This window comes from Humulus lupulus, chromosome 3, assembly GCF_963169125.1.
Source record: "Humulus lupulus chromosome 3, drHumLupu1.1, whole genome shotgun sequence".
NCBI lineage: Eukaryota > Viridiplantae > Streptophyta > Magnoliopsida > Rosales > Cannabaceae > Humulus > Humulus lupulus.
Genome location: NC_084795.1, coordinates 128,432,208 through 128,452,980, shown reverse-complemented (window position 1 = coordinate 128,452,980; position 20,773 = coordinate 128,432,208). Strand labels below are relative to the sequence as shown.

General features: G+C 36.4%; 2 protein-coding genes across 2 annotated transcripts; one reads left to right on the top strand and one right to left on the bottom strand.

Annotated features, from left to right (window-relative positions):
• Nucleotides 1-4,675: 4,675 nt before the first annotated feature.
• On the bottom strand, nucleotides 4,676-5,685 carry LOC133823139 (thioredoxin H-type-like). Its single transcript, XM_062255745.1, has 3 exons — nucleotides 5,390-5,685; nucleotides 5,131-5,253; nucleotides 4,676-5,008 (listed from the first exon to the last, which is right to left on the bottom strand). Exons 1-3 carry the CDS (start codon nucleotides 5,522-5,524, stop codon nucleotides 4,871-4,873), a joined length of 396 nt encoding a protein of 131 aa, XP_062111729.1. The 5' UTR covers nucleotides 5,525-5,685; the 3' UTR covers nucleotides 4,676-4,870.
• Nucleotides 5,686-8,337: 2,652 nt separating this feature from the next.
• Nucleotides 8,338-10,423, top strand: LOC133825033 (probable plastid-lipid-associated protein 13, chloroplastic). The gene is made up of 9 exons (XM_062258033.1): nucleotides 8,338-8,405; nucleotides 8,482-8,565; nucleotides 8,714-8,810; nucleotides 9,121-9,337; nucleotides 9,434-9,504; nucleotides 9,930-9,983; nucleotides 10,057-10,071; nucleotides 10,161-10,271; nucleotides 10,358-10,423. Exons 1-9 carry the CDS (start codon nucleotides 8,338-8,340, stop codon nucleotides 10,421-10,423), a joined length of 783 nt encoding a protein of 260 aa, XP_062114017.1.
• The last annotated feature ends 10,350 nt before the right edge of the window (nucleotides 10,424-20,773 follow it).

Below are 20,773 nucleotides of genomic sequence, written 5' to 3'. Positions count from 1 at the left end.
AGAACACTATAGAATGGTTAAATGGGCCATTTATGACCGCAAATAAGGCAACAACAAAAAAGCCTCTGAAAGGCTCGAAAAACATCCTCCTAAGCATGCATCTTAAACTCTCAAATACGTATGAAAACGGGAAATCACAATTTACTGATACTTACTCGAAATGTAGCGTCAGATTGTGCTGAACCGATTGCGAACCATGAAGAATAGTTGATCGTTCACCCAGAGGTACGAAGCTTCACACCAGTCGTCTAGAGTGACAAAAGGAACTGGAGAGGAGGCAATGCTAGAAAGTGGTTTGAGAGGTTAAGAGAAGTTGAGAGAGTTTGAAGGCACGAGCAATTTGAAATGAGCTAAAGTAACGTTGGGGATTTGATTCTCGACCTTTTATAGACCCAGTGCTTGGGGGCGAAGTAAGTTCACCCCAACTGTCGGATTGTCTAGGACATGGGTACTCGAGAACGATCCAAGGGCCTAAGATCAGAGTGGTGCGGATCATGATCATTGACATTGGAAAAGGGAAATCTTGAGTGTAAACTGAAAGGACACCTAGGGTACGGAAAAGACGTTTCGGGCCGCGGAATTGACCTTTTATTAATTGCACAGATTGATGGGCCCAGTAATGGGGTTCCATCACGTGGCAGGTAATCTCATAGTGACATCACTAGAAGTCCAAACTGTTATACCCAAAAATTGGAGATCAATGACGTGGCAATAAAGATGACAAATGGCAGTACATGGTCCGTAAAAGACACATTAAATAGTCAATAAATACATTGACTCCTCAGAGTTGTGATAAAGTGACCCAGTAGACTGACGAAGAATTTGGATTGCTTGAAAGATGTCATAACCAAGCCAAGTGCACCTTGGTCCGAGGAAAGCTAAGGAAAGTGCATCCTAGGAGGCTAAGGAGAATGCATCCTAGGAGAGCTAAGGAGAGTGCATCCTAGGAGGCTAAGGAGAATGCATCCTAGGAGGCTAAGGAGAATGCATCCTAGGAGAGCTAAGGAGAGTGCATCCTAGGAGGCTAAGGAGAATGCATCCTAGGAGGCTAAGGAGAGTGCATCCTAGGAGAGCTAAGGAGAGTGCATCCGAGGAGAACTCAAGAGAGTGGTCCTAGGAGACCCCAAGAGGGTGGTCCTAGGAGACCCCAAGGATTTGGTCCGAGGAGAAACATGGCATGCTAGAGGAGAGTGCCATGTCAAAGGAGAGAAGTGCATGTCCTACCACCATGCATGTCCGACCAACAAATGTTTGTCCTACCACCATGCACATGTTCGACCAGCACTTGCATGGGTGGTCAGTAGGAGGTGGATCAACTAGCTAGAGGAGACTAAGTCAATATTCCCAGAAACAGCTTCAACAAGATATGCGGGAATCTCTCATTCTTCCCACAAATGGGGGGTTTGTTACATTTTGAATTTTGAATGTTTCTTTGTAATTTAAATGTAATAAATATAATAAAATATCCCGGTTCTAGGGGATACCGTATGTATGACCCTAAGCCTATAAATAGAGGGCTTATGGGATGAGAGAGGGGCTTCTTCTGCTTCTTCTTTCTAGAGAGAGAAATTTGGGTCTGAGTATTCTAGAGAGAGAAAGTGCTGAAATTTGAGAGAATTCTTGTATTTTTGCAATCTGTACTGAAGAAACTCAGTTGGCTCAGTCCATCTGATCTTGAGTACGGATCTGTAATCACAACTCTAAGTGGATTAGGCTATTACCGACTACCGGGGCTGAACCACTATAAAAATCCTGTGTGTTATTTACTTTTCTTTATTATACCGTCTGTGTTATTTAAATTCTCTTGAAGGTTTGTCGTATTTGACGTTCTCACGTCATTGGCTAAAAACACAGTCAACATAAACGTTTCCTATTCGAGGACTTTTTGAAGTCTTTCTCAGTTTTAAGTCTCAACTGTTTGTGGACGAGTAGAGACTTGGCGAGGAAATGTTGTCTGTATTTTCACCCAAGGACACGTGATCACCCAAGTAGGACATGTGCTTCTTTTGATGAGGCCACGCCCCGAGGATAAGTCCTTGGGAGGTCGGTTCTACAGTCGGAGATCATTCCCCTCGGATAGAGGGAGGACGTCGACATCTCTCTAAGGCCATGTCCCGAGAGCTACGGACGTCTTCCCAAGGTTATGTCCCGAGGGTGCTTGGTAGTCCACGGATTTCCTTGCCATCCGTTATATTCCAGGTCGAGGACCTAATCCTCGGGATCTAAAGGATAAGCCAGGTGTCAGTCAATGTGGGTTAGCAACCTTAGAGGAAGACCTGACAACCTTCTTGGGTGATCCGCCTACAGTGTTGTCGATGGTACGACTCAACATTTCGCACTCCCATTATGCCATCTGACATGGAATTACGTATAGCATGCCCTGACAACGTCAGGGGCATGTTCCCCATAAAGTGGGTACCTTTGTGCAGTTAGCCCTGCGGATCTCGCTTGGGCCGTGTTCTCTATTCAATGCAGGCCAATGCATTAATTTGGTATTAATCCCCCAATAACTGGAAGAATGTTTATTAATGACAAATGATTAGTATTAATTACCCCGACCTCTATAAATAGAATCTCTTTGTGAAGGGTTGAGTTTTTTAGAAAGAAAAAGATCTTGTACTCAGAGCAACCTAAACACTGTTTGAGAATACTCCATTGAAGCTTGCCCTCACAAGCTTCCAAACCTTTTAATACCAGAGACTCGTGGACTATGGTTTTTTTTTATAACTTGAACCACGTAAAAATCCTTGTGTTCCATTCGCTTATTTCTTTAATATCTCTTCTTAGGATTGATTGCGAAAAAGGAAATCAACATAGAACTATTAAATATTTTTTAAAATGTCATGAAAATAATTTTTTTTTTAATGTCATGTTTGATATTGTCAAAAATTAAATAGTCTAATTTTTCTTAAGATTGATTCTCATTTTTTTTATATTTTATTTATGTATTTTGAAAGAAAAAAGTAATAAAAATAGCATTTAGAGACTTCATGATACGATTTGAAAATGTTAGGATCTAACTGATACAAAACAAACTTTCAGGATCTAAGTAATACAAAGTGTAAAAGTTGAGCTCTGTAGTTGAAAAAAAATGACTCATCACAGTCAACATTTTTTTTTTCTTCCTATTGAAGTACTATTTTGTTACAACGTCAGGGGCATGTTCCCCATAAAGTGGGTACCTTTGTGCAGTTAGCCCTGCGGATCTCGCTTGGGCCGTGTTCTCTATTCAATGCAGGCCAATGCATTAATTTGGTATTAATCCCCCAATAACTGGAAGAATGTTTTTTAATGACAAATGATTAATATTAATTACCCCGACCTCTATAAATAGAATCTCTTTGTCAAGGGTTGAGTTTTTTAGAAAGAAAAAGACCTTGTACTCAGAGCAACCTAAACACTGTTTGAGAATACTCCATTGAAGCTTGCCCTCACAAGCTTCCAAACCTTTTAATACCAGAGACTCGTGGACTATGGTTCTTTTATAACTTGAATCACGTAAAAATCCTTGTGTTCCATTCGCTTATTTCTTTAATATCTCTTCTTAGGGTTGATTGCGAAAAAGGAAATCAACATAGAACTATTAAATATTTTTTAAAATGTCATGAAAATAATTTTTTTTTAATGTCATGTTTGATATTGTCAAAAATTAAATAGTCTAATTTTTCTTAAGATTGATTCTCATTTTTTTTATATTTTATTTATGTATTTTGAAAGAAAAAAGTAATAAAAATAGCATTTAGAGACTTCATGATACAATTTGAAAATGTTAGGATCTAACTGATACAAAACAAACTTTCAGGATCTAAGTAATACAAAGTGTAAAAGTTGAGCTCATTAGTTGAAAAAAAATGACTCATCACAGTCAACATTTTTTTTTTCTTCCTATTGAAGTACTATTTTGTTATTGGGATTCTTTCCGGTGTTTATGGATCCAATTTTCACATATGCTATCCATTGACCATTGAGTAGGCTCTTGAGCTTATACAACAATTGGGATGAGGTGTTTCTCGTCCAGCCTTGAGTGGTGCATTTGATTGATTGGTTTGTTGGGTCCTGAACGGGAACAATTGCCCCGTACGTGTCGGTAACGAATTGACTAACTTGGCCCTATTAAAAGACGGGGCCCACCAAACGAACATATGGTCGTAATTTAAAACAATAAAATCAAAATAGTTATTAATCGGACTTTCTTTTTTGAGATGGAGTATCTTTATATAATATGAATTATGTCTAAACTCAAAAGTTATTGATCGATCGTTTGATATCTGTATTTATTTAAAGTATTGTTAGTATTAATACGAGGGCGTCTTTAATAGTTTCATTTAATTGAAGAGTCAATATATCGTTGGCTTGCCATATATACACGCTAATTTCATTGTACGTAGGACAAACATACCTCTGGAGACCAAATATACCCATTTAGTGGTACAATCTGTCGTAGAATTAGAATCTGGTGGTGGACAGCCTATATTAATTGTCCTTGGATATATGGACGTGTACAGAAGATATCTGATTATAATAAAAAGACTAAACTTTTATATTTTCCATTTTTTTATTTTGAAAAAAAAAGCATCTCTCTTTTTCAAGCCATTCTGGATAAGAAAGATAACTTGAAAGTTGGAATCCACTTCAGTCATTAAAGATATTTGATGTTGATACATATGTTACTTCATATGCTAAAAATTGACTTTATTGATTAAGCAAGAGATAGCATTATTTCATTAGTACAATGAGCATATATAAATCAAAATGTTAAGCATCCTCGCACGAAGATATAAAACAAATAAATTGCCAAAAATAAATAAGTGTTCCAGTTTATACATAAACTTGGGCTTTATTTTGTGCTGTTCTTCTGAAACGTAAGTAATTACTTAGAACGGCGGTGGTTGTCAATCTTCTTCTTTAATTCATCTTTCCTAGCTCCCACCACCCTATCAACTTGGCTCCCTTTCTTCATAAGTAAAAACGTAGGCATTGCCTGGACCCCACATTCTGCAGCCACATCCTGTTTTTCATACACATTATATATAATATTATTGTATTAATTTCATATATGTATATGTGTGTGTAAAGTGGGAATTGGGAAGACTATAATAATAGTAAATGCGTATCTTAATAAATATATACCGGGAGTTCATCCACGTCAATCTTGACAAACTCAACATCGATGAATAACTTAGAGAGGTCTGAGAGAGTTGGCTCCATAGATCGACAAGGTCCGCACCATGTAGCCGTGAAATCGATCACCACCTTAATTGATATTAGTCGTCAATAAAAAAAGTAAATAAAAATTTAAAAACAAGAACATAATAAATAAGCTTAATATTAATTATATGGAAAAATTAAAGAGTTTTAAAATTAATTGTGACTCCATTATATTATATACCAGCTTGTCTTGTTCCTTGTAAGTGTTGAAATAAGCCTTCCATTCGTCCTTGTTACGGACTGCTTTGATGCGTGATTCTGACCCTTTAATAGTTGGGGCCGCTGTCTCTTGGGGGATTGAATTTGCTGCTCCCATTTTCTCCAGAATTTCTTCTTAAACAATAATAGAAACGAAATTGATCTTTGTTTGTTCTCTGGTGAGTAAGAAAGTATTGTAGATGAATTTGGCTTGAATGTTTCGGTTGCTAAGCATGGTCTTTATATAGAGAAAAGACTTAAGGTGTGTTGGTGGAGGAAACTATGTTCAACTAATAATTTTATTTAATTTTTTTCTTTTAAAAAAAGCATCTGATTCTTATTGTAGTTGCTAGTATGACCTCTACGATTCTATGTAGGATGTGGAGATTGTTTAGATTGTTATCCAAGAAGAATGGGTGACTTTAACAATGTTATTGATAATTGATCTACTTTACGTATAAGTTTTTTCTTATTTTACCTATTATAATTATTAATTTTATAATTGTCGTGGTATTTAGTATTATTGTCCTTTAAATTTTATCATTCATTCGATTCATTAACTAATATTATTTTTGTTTGTATGATATTTTATTTTGTAGATTTCATTAACTGAGTTTTGATTTTTTGGCTAGATCTTTAAGTGGATGTTGTGGGCACATATTATTTAACAATTGTGTCTACTTTTGCTAAGAGTGCTACATTTTAGAATCACCTTGGGTCTTTGTCAGAGGTTGTAACAAGTTTGTTATCCATATTTTAAGGAGCACTGTCCTAATACATGATTCGTCATTTCATAGTTGGATGTGCATGCTCTTAGAGTGGAAAGACAACTTATTTAGTTAGAAAATATCTCATATTTTCTTTGGGATGTTTACGCTTTCTATAAGTTGTAAGAAATTATGATATTTATCAAATGAATTTATCATTGGTAAAAAAAAATGTAAAACATTAATAAAAATATCATCACTTTATTTTTTTTTTTTTAAATAATTCTTAACCAGATATCGAAGTACAATAACTTAAATAAATATTTAATTAAAATAATTGATCAAAATTGATAGCAAAAGAACATCTTAAGATCATAGTATATAAAAGTCGTACATTCGAAACAAAAATTATTTTGAACTCGAGCAGTTTAGTAACACGAACAACACATCAATCACATAATAGATAAAGGCTGTTTTGAATTATATGTATTCAATTTTTTTAATGCCGCTTTTTCCATTTTATTATTATTAATTAAGTTAAAAAATATTAATATAATTAAAAAATTGAAAAAAAATAACAATAAATTTCTTCAAAAAATATTAAACACTTGGATGGATGGTATATGAAAAATGTCTGCGTTCGATTGTTATTTCATGGTCATAGGAACAAAATTATAGAATTGAATTATTTATTATATATAACAACGTAGGATGGCAAGACATATGATAATAACATTAATTGAAACTCACGCGAAGTTAGTATGTTTGGATTTAATATAAACACGTACGAATAAAAACAAGTGAAAAACAGTTAAACAATACACCTAAATTTATTAAAAAAATATGAAAAATACTAGTTTGGCTTAATTATTTTTCCTGAACACGCAGTCGGCTCCTGTATTTTATTAAATGACAATTGAGATTATGTGTTTTACAAAATGAATCAAAATAGTACCATACACTCGATTTTGGTCAAAATATTTTCAAATATAATATTTCTTTCTCAGCTCATCAATCACATTCTCTGCTTCTTTGAACTCATCGCATCACTAACAACTCAAGTATTGATGTAATAATAAAAAAATATTTTGACCAAAATTGAGTTTATGGTACTATTTTGATCCATTTTGTAAACACACATGATCTGAATTATCATTTAACAAAACATAAGAGCTACTGTTTACCCGAAAAGCCTGCTGATGACGTGGCAAGAATTTCTCACACGTGGTTGACACGTAGCAGAGTCGAAATGAAGAGGTGTTCGCTTGTCGACCAGCTCCCTGGTGCTTTATCAAACCTCACGATTAGATAAGACTAGACTGGTCATATGCTTCGGTTTATTTCCTTAATAGATTGTAATCTTATAATAAATACATTGATTATTTCCTCTTTATTGCCTTGATACACGGATATAAGGATAGTTAAGGCTCATTGGCCCATGTAACCCTCCCTTGAGCCTATAAATATGCATGAAAGAGCTCAAGGAGGGGACTTTTGACTTTTGAATCTTTCTTCTGAATATTGAGAGAAAGAGCATACAGTGCGATTATCCTCCAAATAGTTGTATTTCCCCTAAGGCTTGTGAAACTCAAGAATCCTAGTTCTTTGATCATGGCATTGGGATTCAATATTAATAATAGCATTAAGTGGACGTAGGTCATTACCATTCATTGGGGCCGAACCACTATAAATTGTTTGTGTATGGTCTTTACCACACTACAACAATTATGCCCATATATTACATTAAAATATCACATATTTTAAAAAGTGTTATTGTTGCATGCTAATAGAAAAAGACACGAACATTTTACTTAAATGAAATGAAAGAGGCGGTAAATGAAATACACAGGCGCCAAATGAAAGACAAGAGCAATCTCTAAGGTTGGATCCCTAATAACTTTTCATGCCTCCTCTGTTTCTCTCTCACACTCAGTAACTCTCTCTCTCTCTCGTTCAATCTTTTTTTCTTTCTTTCTCTCTGTTTGTTGCAGGTGTGTAACAAGGTGATGGGGACCTGCGGCTTGGGTTGTGTGACAGGGAGGCTCGACTCGTGGGTCTATGGTCTGGCTCGCTCGTGGGTGCGACGGTGCTTGCGGTGGCGGGTCTACGGCGTGGCTCGACTCGTGGGTCTACCACGGTCTTGTACCAGCTATTTGTTGTCTCTACAATCCATTCTTGTTGTTCGTCGTCTTCCTTCGTCTCATCTACCACAACTTCCCTCCCCATGTTTCCCGTCACCGACCGAAGAAGCTCGTGCCTTGAGCGGCTTAATCCGACGCCTCGTCCAACGACGTAAGCGCTCATTTGAGCTGAGGATTTTTTCCAAGCTTCAATTTTTATGGGATTTTTACTTGTTTAAGCAAATCAGGTCACCATTCTTGGAGGGTCAGTGGAGTTTCGAATGGTTTGGGTCTGGAAGCCCAGGTTTATTTGCTGCCAAATTCATATCCGAGTGAGTTTTATATGCTCTAATGTGTTACTCAGCTTTGAGAAATGTGGTTTGCAGTTGACCAAAATTATGTGGTTAGTGTGAAATTGGATTGAGTTGGATAACAACTGATCGTGTTTAATGTTTATTGTAACCCCTGAACTGTTTGCAGGAGATTTCCCTCAAATTTGGCTAACTTGTCGAAAATGGATATGGTGATCAAGGATGGATATGCAAGAGTTACGACAAACATGAGAGTTTTGAACTCAGTATTCTATTCATTAATGATGTGAATTTACTTAACAAATGGGATTTCATAGTATGTGTTTACAAATTTGGCTCCTTTTCTCCCAATGCTTCCAACTTAATTTGATTGACCATATGGTTTCAGATGATTTTACAAAATTAACTTTTACTTCTTATTCTAAGATGCCAAAAATTTAGTACAAATGGGAAATAAATCTGTTTGCATGTTTTTTTTAATGTTGATTTGATTTGTATGCTTTGATAACTTCATCAGCACATAGCTGCAGATATCTTTCTTTATAAAGGGCATTTATTATGTTCGTTTGAATGCAGATAGAAACCAAGTTTACTCTGTCAACAAAATTGATTATTGATGGACCACTTCGAATGAGAGAGGAATACACAGGAGGGGTTTTTGAGACACCAAAGGTTATTGAAGAAACGGTGCTAGAACAGGTTAAAGGTGCACTTGGTCAGGTAGCAAACACAATACATCACCTTCCTGTACCTGTTAGGGATGCTTTCACTGGTGGTCTGAGAGTTCCTTTGAGTAAGAAAAATTTATGCTTTATTGACCATTTTTTAAACCTTAAAAATTTGAGTTAGTACCTACCTATAATCTCTGTTTTAATATGTTGTCAAAAAGTGTTTGGTAAGATATTTCTTGTTCTTTGTCCTGGAAATAACTACTGTATGGGACAGAACCCTGTCCTTTCAGTCTGTTAACTTTTGCATTACCATTCTTGCTTGTATAAGAAAAAAGTAATCAGCCTTTAGCGAGTTAGTATCCTGCACTTGACATTTGCAGTTTCCTGGGGTTTTATTATCTTCCAGATTTCCTTTATATAGCTCTTTTATAACACCCAAACACACTTGACATTTGTAGTTCCCTGGAGTTTTATCTTCAGTTGCTTTTACATAGTTCTTTATAACACAAAAATGACCTGAGCTATTAGAGCAGCTAAGATAACTATTAGTAACTGAAATTTTGAAATTTGCCAAAGGATCATTAAGTGTTGACTGATGAGGATACTTTTTGTACTCACCTTTGATTACACTTGATCATTATAATATTCCCTAGAAAGATGCAAAAGATCATTAAAATGTGGTCGTAATTTCTCTTTTATTTTCTTTGTCTAAAGGTTCTTACTTTGTTTACTAGTAATGTCTTCTATCATGGTTTTTCTGGATGTCAAGTATTATCAATGTGCCTTCTTATAACTCATATATACGTAATTGGATTTCTCTGTCTATGTTTTCACCTGGTAGAATGTGAAGCAAGAGGTTAGTTAAAGTTTGAATTTGAATTTGAGATTTGTTCCTTGAATTACTTTTCAATAAGTTGGTTTAGGTACTTTATAATTGTGGTACAGATGAGTTGCGACAGTGGAGGCTTGCAGGCAAATGGTTGCGACAGTGGGGACGCACTAGCGAGGGTCGTGCCGGCGATGGAGTTGCGGTTGTGGGAGAGCAAAGGTGGGGCTGTGGGCTCGTGTGACTTGGGAGAACAAAGGCGGGAACATAATGGTACGTTTGGATTTGTTTTTCTTTTTTCTGGCTTTAGCTTTAGGAAGGCGATGAGGACGACATCGTGGTTCCCCTGATTGATCTTCTTTTGCAGTGTAAGGGTGAGTAACTTTTTTTGGCATCATTTTTTCTTTTGGATGATAAATTGATTGCTGTGAGCTAGGATTGTTGAATGTGGAGTGTGTGAGCTGTGATTGAGTGAGATGTGAGTCTTTTTTGGACTCATTTGGGGGGTTTTGATGCCCTAATGGGTTGATTTCAGGACACGATTGTTAATTTATTATTATTATTATTATTATTTGTTTATGTTCTTTAATCTTTGATCTCCATCGTGTATTTGATCTCTTTTCTTTAGTCTTTATACAACTCTGCTATGTAAATTTTTTATTTCTAAATTATTTTCAAAGCATTAAATAAATATATTTTCTCAACTAAATTATTTAACCATTACATATAACATTAACTAATATGTTTCCCCTAGAACGACATTCACCACACAGTTTTGTAAATTGTAATCATAACCAATTGTTTGTACCTGATACATGCGTATTCGAGTTTTGTTATTTGGGGTAGCACTGGCATTACCAGCTTCTGATTCCTCATTTTCTCCACTGCCTACCAAATTCCCCTACCAGTAATCTCTTTCATAAAATACCCCGAACAAGGTTTCCTGAAGAATGCAAAAGTTTTCTGTCAAAACAACAGATATAATAGAGGAATATTTAGAAGGTACAAAACGAATCAATGGTACACTTTGATATTACAACAGAAAAACATGTAAGCCCCAACCCGTGTTTTAAAAAAAATGGTGTGTCCCAACGCAACAAGGAATCAATGGAATTCTAGAAAAAAAAAATCAGCTCGCTCCAACAAGATATTTGAGGTGAAAATTTAAAACAACAAGTTGCAGCCAAATAAGTACAAATATTTAACTAAGTTCTCATTAGAATGAAATATTTAAGGAAAGCGTTAATTGTTATTTTCCTTGATTAAGCTATAATGACTACTGTAATGCATGTTGGTGAATTGGATTGCTTACTTATTTATAGTAGTGTTTGAAACTAATTTGTTTGATGTGATCTGAACTAGTAACTGAAGTTGTTTCATGAGTTTCAAAAGCTTGATTCATGAATTGGATTGCTTACTTCTTCATGCAGAAAATGGGATCAATGGCAGATGAATTGGACCCAAGTTGAACAATTGGATCCATGTTGAACAATCAGTAAGTCGTTTAAAATTTCTGCTGAGTTGTTTATGTCAAGCATAAGTAGAGAAGCGAGTATCAGGTTACTACTTGGGTATATTGTTAAATGAGTCCTTTGATTACATTTTTAAAAAGATGATGCTTCTTCCTGCCCTTCTTTATTATTGAAATTAATCCCCCTGCTCATGTATGTTGTTCGGTGTGATTATATGCTGAATATCATTCCTTGTATTTTCTCCTGTGTGAATTGATTTTGTTATTAATTTTTAAATTCTGTATAAGTGTAACTTAAATAAGTATGTGAATATTTTAGCATGATCTAGAATATGATATTGTAGTCATAAATTTACGAATTTGATATTGTTGTTATAAAGTTACTTAGTAGACTTTGTCTTTTTTCAGTTGGTGAACACAGGAAAGAAAAGGGCAAAAGTCAGCCTTCTTTTTACATGGGCGGTAAGCATCTCTTTTCCTAACATAATTGTGTATAATTACTCCTAGATGTTGAAATTCTTGATTTCAAGTATTGACTTGCATGAAACTTATATAAATTTTTCTTCATTTTGTTTGAGACAACTGTGACAAAGTTCAGAGTGAGGTTTTCCTGATTATCACACATTTGGCTGTCATGAAACATTTAATATCTAACAATATTTGAACTAAATGTATGCTCTGGTGTATTGAGCAAAACTCATATTGCAGTTCTGAGGGCAAAGTATGGTTCTTTTGTTATTTCATTGTTGCTATTAGATGGCTGTCTTCACTTGTCCCTAACTGACAAAATAATATTTTTTCATTACTCTCTTTTTCAATGGAAAAAAATGTCCAGTTAATAATAATTTCCGCAGCTGGTGTTATGGTGCTCTAAATTTGATTATTGTACCCTTCCTAAGACTATTTCATGGTTTGGAAAACTATCTATGGCTCTGAGGTTTTTTTTCTTAAAAAAAAATAGATGTTAAAGGAGATAGCTTTTGACTAGAGAATCTCTAGAAAAAGGTTGAGATATGACTTTACTTGCCCATTCAGGCCTTTTTTTCCAAGTACTTCTGATTTCTGTTTTCCATGGTTGGACTATGTGCTCTTTCTTATGCATTGCTCATATTTTGATGCTTCTCTGAATTTTCATAATGTGTTTTCTAACTAGGAAGGCAATGTTGCCAACCAGAGGGAACATCTAATTCTTCTCTTTGCCAATATTCACATTTAGAAAGCTAATAAGCAGTTTGTCTTGAAGGTATTCTGATTGTTAATTAAGGTTGTAAAGCTTTGGCTTTAACTAATCCTCTTATATAAATTTGACTTTATGATATTTTCCATCACAGTTAGAAGATGTTGTTGTGGATGAGTTAATGAGGAAGTTCTTCAAAAATTATACAAACTGGTGCAAATTCTTGCCAAGAAAAAGCAAAATTTGGTAAAATACATTTCCATTGGTCTTGTGATTTTGTTATCCTTTATGGTGTACTCTTATTCATGCTACATTAGAAAGAAAAAATATTAAGAAGAAGAGAAGTCTCCTTGTGATTTATTGTTGGTTTTGCAATGTGCAGGCTGCCTTACGTAAAACAAGAGGCTTAGCAATATGTGTATATATATATATATTTATTTATTTATTTGTGTTTGAATTGTTTTATTTATTTATTTATTTATTTTGCTTTAACTTTAATGCAGAAAATGTGCTTAAGAAAATACCCCATAGAATGACAATTGTGTTCATAGTTGTTTTGCATAGTGGGTTTCACAATAATTTATTTTGATGTTTTTGTCCTTTGTCTTATTGATTATAGGCTACAACTTTAGCATATTATTTGGGCTGTGTTCATTTTTGTGTTTGTGTGAGTTTTTGAATTTTTTCATTAATTTACTGTATAATTATTTATTTTACAACAATTTTATAGTCTAATTATTGATTATGAGCTCTCTTTTTGTTGTTTGGTTTGATAGTACTGATACTTTACAAGGATGATTGGCCTAGCTGCTGATTATTGTCCATGATTCATTCTATAATTAAGATAGAAAGTATGCTTTTTAGTTTGGAAAATTACAAGAGATGAACATCCATACTCTAATTTTAGTCTTACAAGAGATGTGTTATATGTTATTTTCATTATAAATTCTATCTTATGTTGTTTATCCTTCTACAATGCAGATGCTAAAGAAGCTAAGCAAACAATTATGTGGCGAGGATTGGAATTGGAACAACTTAAACACATTATGTTGGGCAATAGGGTCTATATTTGGTTCGAAGATGGAATAATAGGTACATTTTTTAGCTTACCTTATAAATGTTATTGCTACTCATTTTTTGTTTGTTATCAATGTTTATACTTTCTGATTCAACTATAAATAGTAACATGTCTTGTAAAATTGAATATGCAGTATAGAAAAGGTGGAAAGGATTTGGACTAAAAGCTTCTGCAGCAATACCTGCTAGAAACTCTCCATCCACTACTATTGCTAGAAGATCTCTATCCAAAATGAGATAGTGGGAAGTTTATGCAAGGTTATACCGTATAATTTTGTAATTTATATGGACTGTAGTAGTATGGAGTAATATGAATTAGTTTCAAAATTCTTTCTATGTATTATTTTTGTTGTTTGTATGCTTATGTATGATCTCATGGTTTGGGTGAGTTTCTTGATTTCACTTGAATAATTTTCCTTATACACATGACAGTTTGTGGAATAAGTCTTTTTTTTTCTTTGTTTACATTGAAATGATTAACTAAGCATTCAAATCTTTTTGTCTGTGTGTTAATCCTCAATATAGTATCAAGTGTTTGTGTCTGTGTTCCTTTGATTTCTTTGCTCCACATTGACTTGTGGGTGTGCTTTTCTTATATTCTTCTTGTGAAAACATATTCAAATGTTTTTTTTTTTATTCACCAATCTTCCTTTTTACCAAATACCCCTTTCCATCCGCAGTTCTAGATCTGGCTTTCTTGGTCTATGTACTTGTTGTTTTTGTGATACTCATGGTGACTTATGCTCTGGTTTCGAACAACGTTGGGGTGAGGAGATTGGGTTCGTATGAGGCCTTGGCCACTGCTACTCCACTTCTCCATTATCACATTCAGATGAAGTCCATGGCTGTCACCCAAGCTTAGCCTTGGCCCTAGAAGTTGAAGAAGAAAGCTTAGAACTTTTTGTTCATTTGAAGTAAGTAAATAAGCTTCTTTTCCAAACTCTTTTCCTTTAGAACTCAAATTTTGTATATAATATAGATTTAGCATTTGCCTATGTTTTTGTCTTACTTCTGAGTTTTCTGTTTTTGGATGATGATAGAAAATTGGCTGAGATTTCTGAACTTTCCATTTGCTATAGAACTCAATTTTTGTATATATATTTATATATTAGCTGAGATTTTTGAACATTCCATTTACTTTTGGTTCGAGCCAGAGATCTATGATAAATAAAGTTATAAAGGGCCATCGATTATAAGAACAAATCTGAGTTTATAACCATTTCTCAATGGTATGAACTAATGAAAAATTTATACATTATATATAGATTACAGTTTATGCAATTAGGGTGTTTGAATGAATGCCTCAATAGCGAATGATTCAGTAGATTTGTGCTGTTTATTATGTGTGTGATATATTGTTTTTTTCTTCATTATTTATATATTTCCATAAATTTATTTGTAAGACATGATGTTTATTAATCAAATCAAAGCAATTAAGTCTTGGGTGTAGGCTATATGCAATTAAATTCAAGTTAAATTTATGTCTCATGTCATATATAGGCTATTCCATATACTCTGTAGTTTCATTGAGTGAGGTATTTGCTCTTCAAGTTTGTTGATTTTGTTTACTTTTGAAACCTGCATCTTGCTTTCCATCTCCAAAATCAAGATATTCATCACATTCAATTAATGCCAATGTTTCTGTAACTTTCATGTTTTTCATCACTTTGTTTTAATAGGCTTTATGTGTATTGAGCTCCACTAAATACAATTCCAGATAATGATGTAGCAAAGTTGCAAAGAAAACCCCTGTTTTTGGTGGGAAAATTGGAGTTTATTCACAAGTTGATTGCCCAATTTGCACAAGCTTGATGTACCCCAATTCATCAGGTGTGTTGACAATTTGTAGTTTTGGCTCACAATGCTTAAATCTTGTTTATTTTTCTTTTACTAGTGATCTGAATAGAGATAGTTATTTTATCATTTTATTGGAATTTAATAAAGCACTAATAAAAATTAGGAAGATTTTCTTGGTTGCAGAATACTTAAGCACAACCACCATGAGAGCTTGGACAGATGAGAGTCCTATAAGTTCAGAATGGGAACCCAGGTTAGCAAGAATATATACAGAAAATGCATATTGTATTTTACTGTTCAGAACATATATATTTTACATGGAAAAAGTAAACTATTTCTTACTTTTGAACTTGGGAGTGGTACAAAAATACACACATATGTTTAGACTGAGATGTCTGAGTATCAATGAGAGCATTTTCGTTTTTTTCAAATGTCAAAATTCCTTTATACCTTACTGGTAGAGAAGTTGTTCTTGGTCATTGAAATTTACAAAATATTCTATATATATATTTTCCTATTTACTCAAGGATGAAACTTGTGTATATAAATTTATCTACTTGAATCTCTGAGACAAAGCTTAGAAATTCGATCATTGTGATAATTTTGCTGAAAGCTTTTATACAAATAGTATGAATATGTATTTAAGTTTGATAATGAAAAGTGTATTTATTTCTTTCCGTGGTATCATGATCCAAGCTAAAATTTCTGTAATTTTGCACCCATAACCTCAATTTGAGATATTACTTTGTTGTGATATGACTTATGTGCATCAAAATACATCTCACTTATCAATAGAAGCAAACCACTCAAAAAATTTATTTTGGAACATTGTATGCGGTGTCCTCTCTTGGAAATAATTTCCATAGCATTTTTCTTGAAGTAATTTGTGATGCTAGATAATAACAATAAAATATTTCTTTGTTTATTTTGCAGATGTGACAAGCGAAATAGAAAATGATACTTAATTTTGAAGGCTTTGTGTTGGACAGCTGTAGAATATTTTGTGCTGAAAGTAGTAACTTTTCAATATGTTGAATATTTAAGACTACTTGAATACTTAAAGAACATTTTGTTGTTGATGACTTTGTTGAATGTTTTAAACTAATTTGTGGATTGTTAATACAATGTTGAATGTTTTTACTTTTTGTTATTTGAAAACCAAGTTCATTTGATGATGCTAGTATATATTAGAAAGCTAATTTTAATTATATAAATAAAAAATAAAAATATAATAGAATAAATTAGTGTTATATAAATGAATATATAATGAGAATTTAAACATATCTAAATATTAAAATAATACAAAAAATGTGTTATAATATCTATTACAATAACACTTTTTATAAGTAAAGAATTTTGTTATGCAAACTTCATTATATAACACAAAAAATGTGTTATACTAAAGTGTAGTATAACACAAATTTATAAGTATTGAAATGTGTTATATAATCGACTATAAATAATATAATTAAACACTTATCTGTTTATTAAAATAACACAGAAAGTGTGTTATCGTTGACAGTATAATAACACATATGGATAACAATGATAAAGTGTTATGTAAAGTACCCTGACCTACGATAACATAGTCGGTCTTAACACGTCAAAAAGTGTTATGGTATGTTTTGATAACACATTTTTGGTCTTATTAAAAGCATTTTTTCTTGTAGTGCCATTAGATTCTATTCTTGATTATCATCTCATTTCTTGTCGTATTTTTGACTTCGTGTCGTTGGCCAAATCGAGGGTCAACATTCTGGTGCTTTCATTGAGAGTTTGATAAAAAGCTTTAAGAAAATCAAATGGCAAAGACATCTAAGAAAGCTGGACCGGCTGCTAGCGCTGCATCATCTCAACCTCCTCCTCCTCCAAATGTGGCAGAGAATGAACCACATTTAGAATTTGAAGAGGAGGAGTTGGATACGGAAACACTGAGGGCAACACTGGGGGTGTTGCAGGATGAGTTGGCCAATCAGGAGAACGCAACGGAGACAATGGCACTGTAGCAGAGAGAAATTGAACGTCAGTGCTAGGAGCTGAGTGAGCGGAAGGCGGGCATGGACCGTCAGCAGAGGGATGCCATGGCCGCTCTTGAAGCATCCATTCAATTGGCTCGAGGACAGGCAACGCTGGCCTCTCAGCCGGATCAGCCACCGAGCGCACCACCACAGTGGGCTCCCAATCCAAGTCCTCCGCTCCAGCCAGTAAGCCCCTAAAGGTCGAAGCAGCCATTTGTGGCTCAGGATGATGTCTCAACTCGGGGTCCTGAGCAGTAGCCTTCATCTCAAGCTGGTCGAGGTAATCCCCAGCGCCACAGGCAGAATAGGGCCGGGCAACCGCCCTGCAGCCCTAGACGCCCAGGGGACGAAGAGCCAAATCCATCGAGTAGGGGCAACGTCCTTCTGCCAACACAAGGAACAACGAGTCAGGCTCTGTGGTCAGAGGCCCCCCATGACATAATAATGCATGGGGACCCAATGACCAGCGCAGGCCTCCCCCTAACGCTCGGGAAATTCTAGCTCGAGGAGGAAATAGCATGAACAGCCGGTCACGCCATAGTCGGCCACAGTTTAGAGATGTCCATGACTATAATGAAGCCGATTTTGGTAGAGGAAATGCTGGTCGAAGGAATGAGGAAAGAGGTGGAGACAGAAGCCCTCCACCTAGAGAAAATAAGCCAACAAGCCACAACGCTGGGGGGCAGCCCAGACAATACAACGTCTTTGATCAGCTAGAAGTTAGCGAGCAGAGGCGCAGGGATGAAGATTTGAGGGACGTGCTCAATGACCGTCGTGAAAGGCATGATGAGTACGCTTCTCTGGCACCGGTCGCCCCAGCGATCCCAGAAGCGGTTCAGGCACAGATTGATGCTCTGAACTAGACAGTCCAACAGCTGGTCGGGGGTCGAACATCCCACATAGAGTACGATTGGAGGAGGGGCACTCCATTTGTGCAAATGATTGCTATGGTGGAAACTCCCAGCAAATTCAAAATGTCTGTATTGCCAAACTTTGATGGGTACAAAGACCCAGTATCTCATGTCAACAAATTTGAGATACAAATGGACATTCAGAAGGTGTCGGACAATGCCCGTTGCAAGATCTTCCCTACAACATTGTCTGATACTGCCTAGGAGTGGTTCTTTAAGTTCCCTCTTGCTAGTATAGTATCCTGGGAGATGTTCGTGAAGGAATTTTACGGAAAATTCTATGTGGGTCGCGTACACCCCACAGAGGCCAACCAGCTGGTCGAGATACGCCAGAAGGAGGGAGAGCCCTTGAAGGAGTATGTCCAGCGCTTTATGCGAGCAGTGGCTGGAGCCAAGACAGTGGACGATGAAGGAAAAATGATGGCCCTAACTGCTGGGGTTATGCGCCATTCTCCCCTCTGGAGTAGTCTAAGAAAGAATGGGGTAAAGAGTAGCCAAGATTTTTTGGATCGAGCTGATCGATATATCAAGGTCGAGGACGCGATTGCCACCGAAGTAAATCTCCCATGAAAGACAAGGGGCCAAAGGAAGAACCCGCCAAGGCCGCCAACGGGTCGGAGAAACCCAATGGCAACGACAAGGGCAACGGGAACGGAAATGGTAGAAATGGTGGAAAACTGGCAAACAATGAGCCGTCAGCATCTGAGAATAAGCGCCCTAAAGGCAATAGATACGAGCCGAGATTCACCAACTACACGGCCCTTGTCGAAAGTCGAGCAGAGGGTTACCAGGCGACCAGCTCTAATGTTCCTTATAAGTGACCTGCACTTATAAGGAAGGATATCTCCAAGAGAGATACCACAAAATTCTGTCGTTTTCACAACGACTACGGACATGACACCAATGAGTGCAACCAGTTGAAGGGAGAAATTGAGTTCTTGATCAGACAGGGACATCTAAGGAGATATGTGTGAGCCATAGGAGGATCTCAGCGAGAGGCTCAAGGTGGCAGCGAGCAGGTGCCTGCACGCCAACGCTCGCCACCTTTACAGCCAGCTCCCATGGCAGGCACGCTACTCACCATCTGTGGTGGCCCACACCTTGCAGGGGATAGTGGGAAGGCATGGGAATGTTACGCTCGAACCCTACACCATGATCAAGACATCGATATGATGAGTGTGGAGGATCGAGCACCAAAGAAGGCTCGAACAGAGGAGGAATTAATAACCTTCTCCGAGGATGATGCCCAACATGTGCAATTCCCACACTCCGATCCGCAAGTCGTTAACGTTCAAATTGCCAACATGATCGTTAAGAGGGTGTTGGTTGACATAGGGACCTCAGTCAACATCCTATACAAGTTTGCACTGGAACGAATGAAATTGTCCGTCAAAGACTTGGAGGCATGCAACCAAACCATCTATGGTTTTTCTGGCAAAGGGCTCGCCCCAACTGGGTCGATTAGGCTCCCAGTTACAGCAGGTACTGCACCTGCTAATAAGACATTACGCACTACTTTCATAGTAGTTGATTGTCCTTCGGCATGTAATGCTGTAATTGGGAGGCCAATTTTGGTCGACCTATGAGCCGTTACCTTGGTATGGAACCTGGCCATGAAATTCCCAACCGACGCTGGGATAGGATGCGTGTTGGGAAGTCAGCAGGAAGCGAGGGAGTGCTACAACGCCTCGATAACAAAAGCGAAGAAAGGTATATCAAGGGAAGTTGCCGGAAAATAGTTGCGAATGGCGGCTGATGTACAAGCCCAATCGGGTGATGATGTCACCAAATAGGGCGTTGCCCAAAGTGAGGACAGAGATTTAGATCCTCACTTTGGGGATTTTGATGAAGAGATAGGACCCATCGAGGACCTTGAAGAGGTCCAACTCAATGAAGAAAATCCGACCAGGGTTGTGAAAGTCGGTAAAAATTTAGAGACAACAACAAAACAAGCACTGGTGGAATTTTTGAAGGAAAACTAGGAAGTCTTTGCCTGGTCGCACAAAGACATGGTCGGAATAGACCCTGCAATCATTAGCCATGTCCTGAACATAGAAAAAAGTTTTCCACCAGTGCAACAGAAAAGGAGGCTCCTCGACAAAGATAGATCAAAGGCTCTAAAGGAGGAAGTCGAGAAGCTTAAGGAGAATGGATTCATCAGGGTAGTGTTTTATCCATCATGGGTCTCTAATCCCGTACTAGTTCCCAAGACGAAGGGAAAATGATGAACATGCGTGGATTTCACAGACCTTAATAAAGCCTGCCCAAAAGATTGTTTTCC

Bases quoted from the DNA above. Each gene is read 5' to 3' on its own strand.
- LOC133823139 (XM_062255745.1), bottom strand. From the start codon at position 5,524: ATGGGAGCAGCAAATTCAATCCCCCAAGAGACAGCGGCCCCAACTATT. The intron at 5,254-5,389 runs GTATATAATATA...ATATCAATTAAG, and splicing joins ACAAGGAACAAGACAAGCTG to GTGGTGATCGATTTCACGGC. The intron at 5,009-5,130 runs GTATATATTTAT...TATGAAAAACAG, and splicing joins TTGACGTGGATGAACTCCCG to GATGTGGCTGCAGAATGTGG.
- LOC133825033 (XM_062258033.1), top strand. From the start codon at position 8,338: ATGTTTCCCGTCACCGACCGAAGAAGCTCGTGCCTTGAGCGGCTTAAT. The intron at 8,566-8,713 runs GTGAGTTTTATA...AACTGTTTGCAG, and splicing joins GCTGCCAAATTCATATCCGA to GAGATTTCCCTCAAATTTGG. The intron at 10,272-10,357 runs GTGGGCTCGTGT...CTTTAGCTTTAG, and splicing joins GGGAGAGCAAAGGTGGGGCT to GAAGGCGATGAGGACGACAT.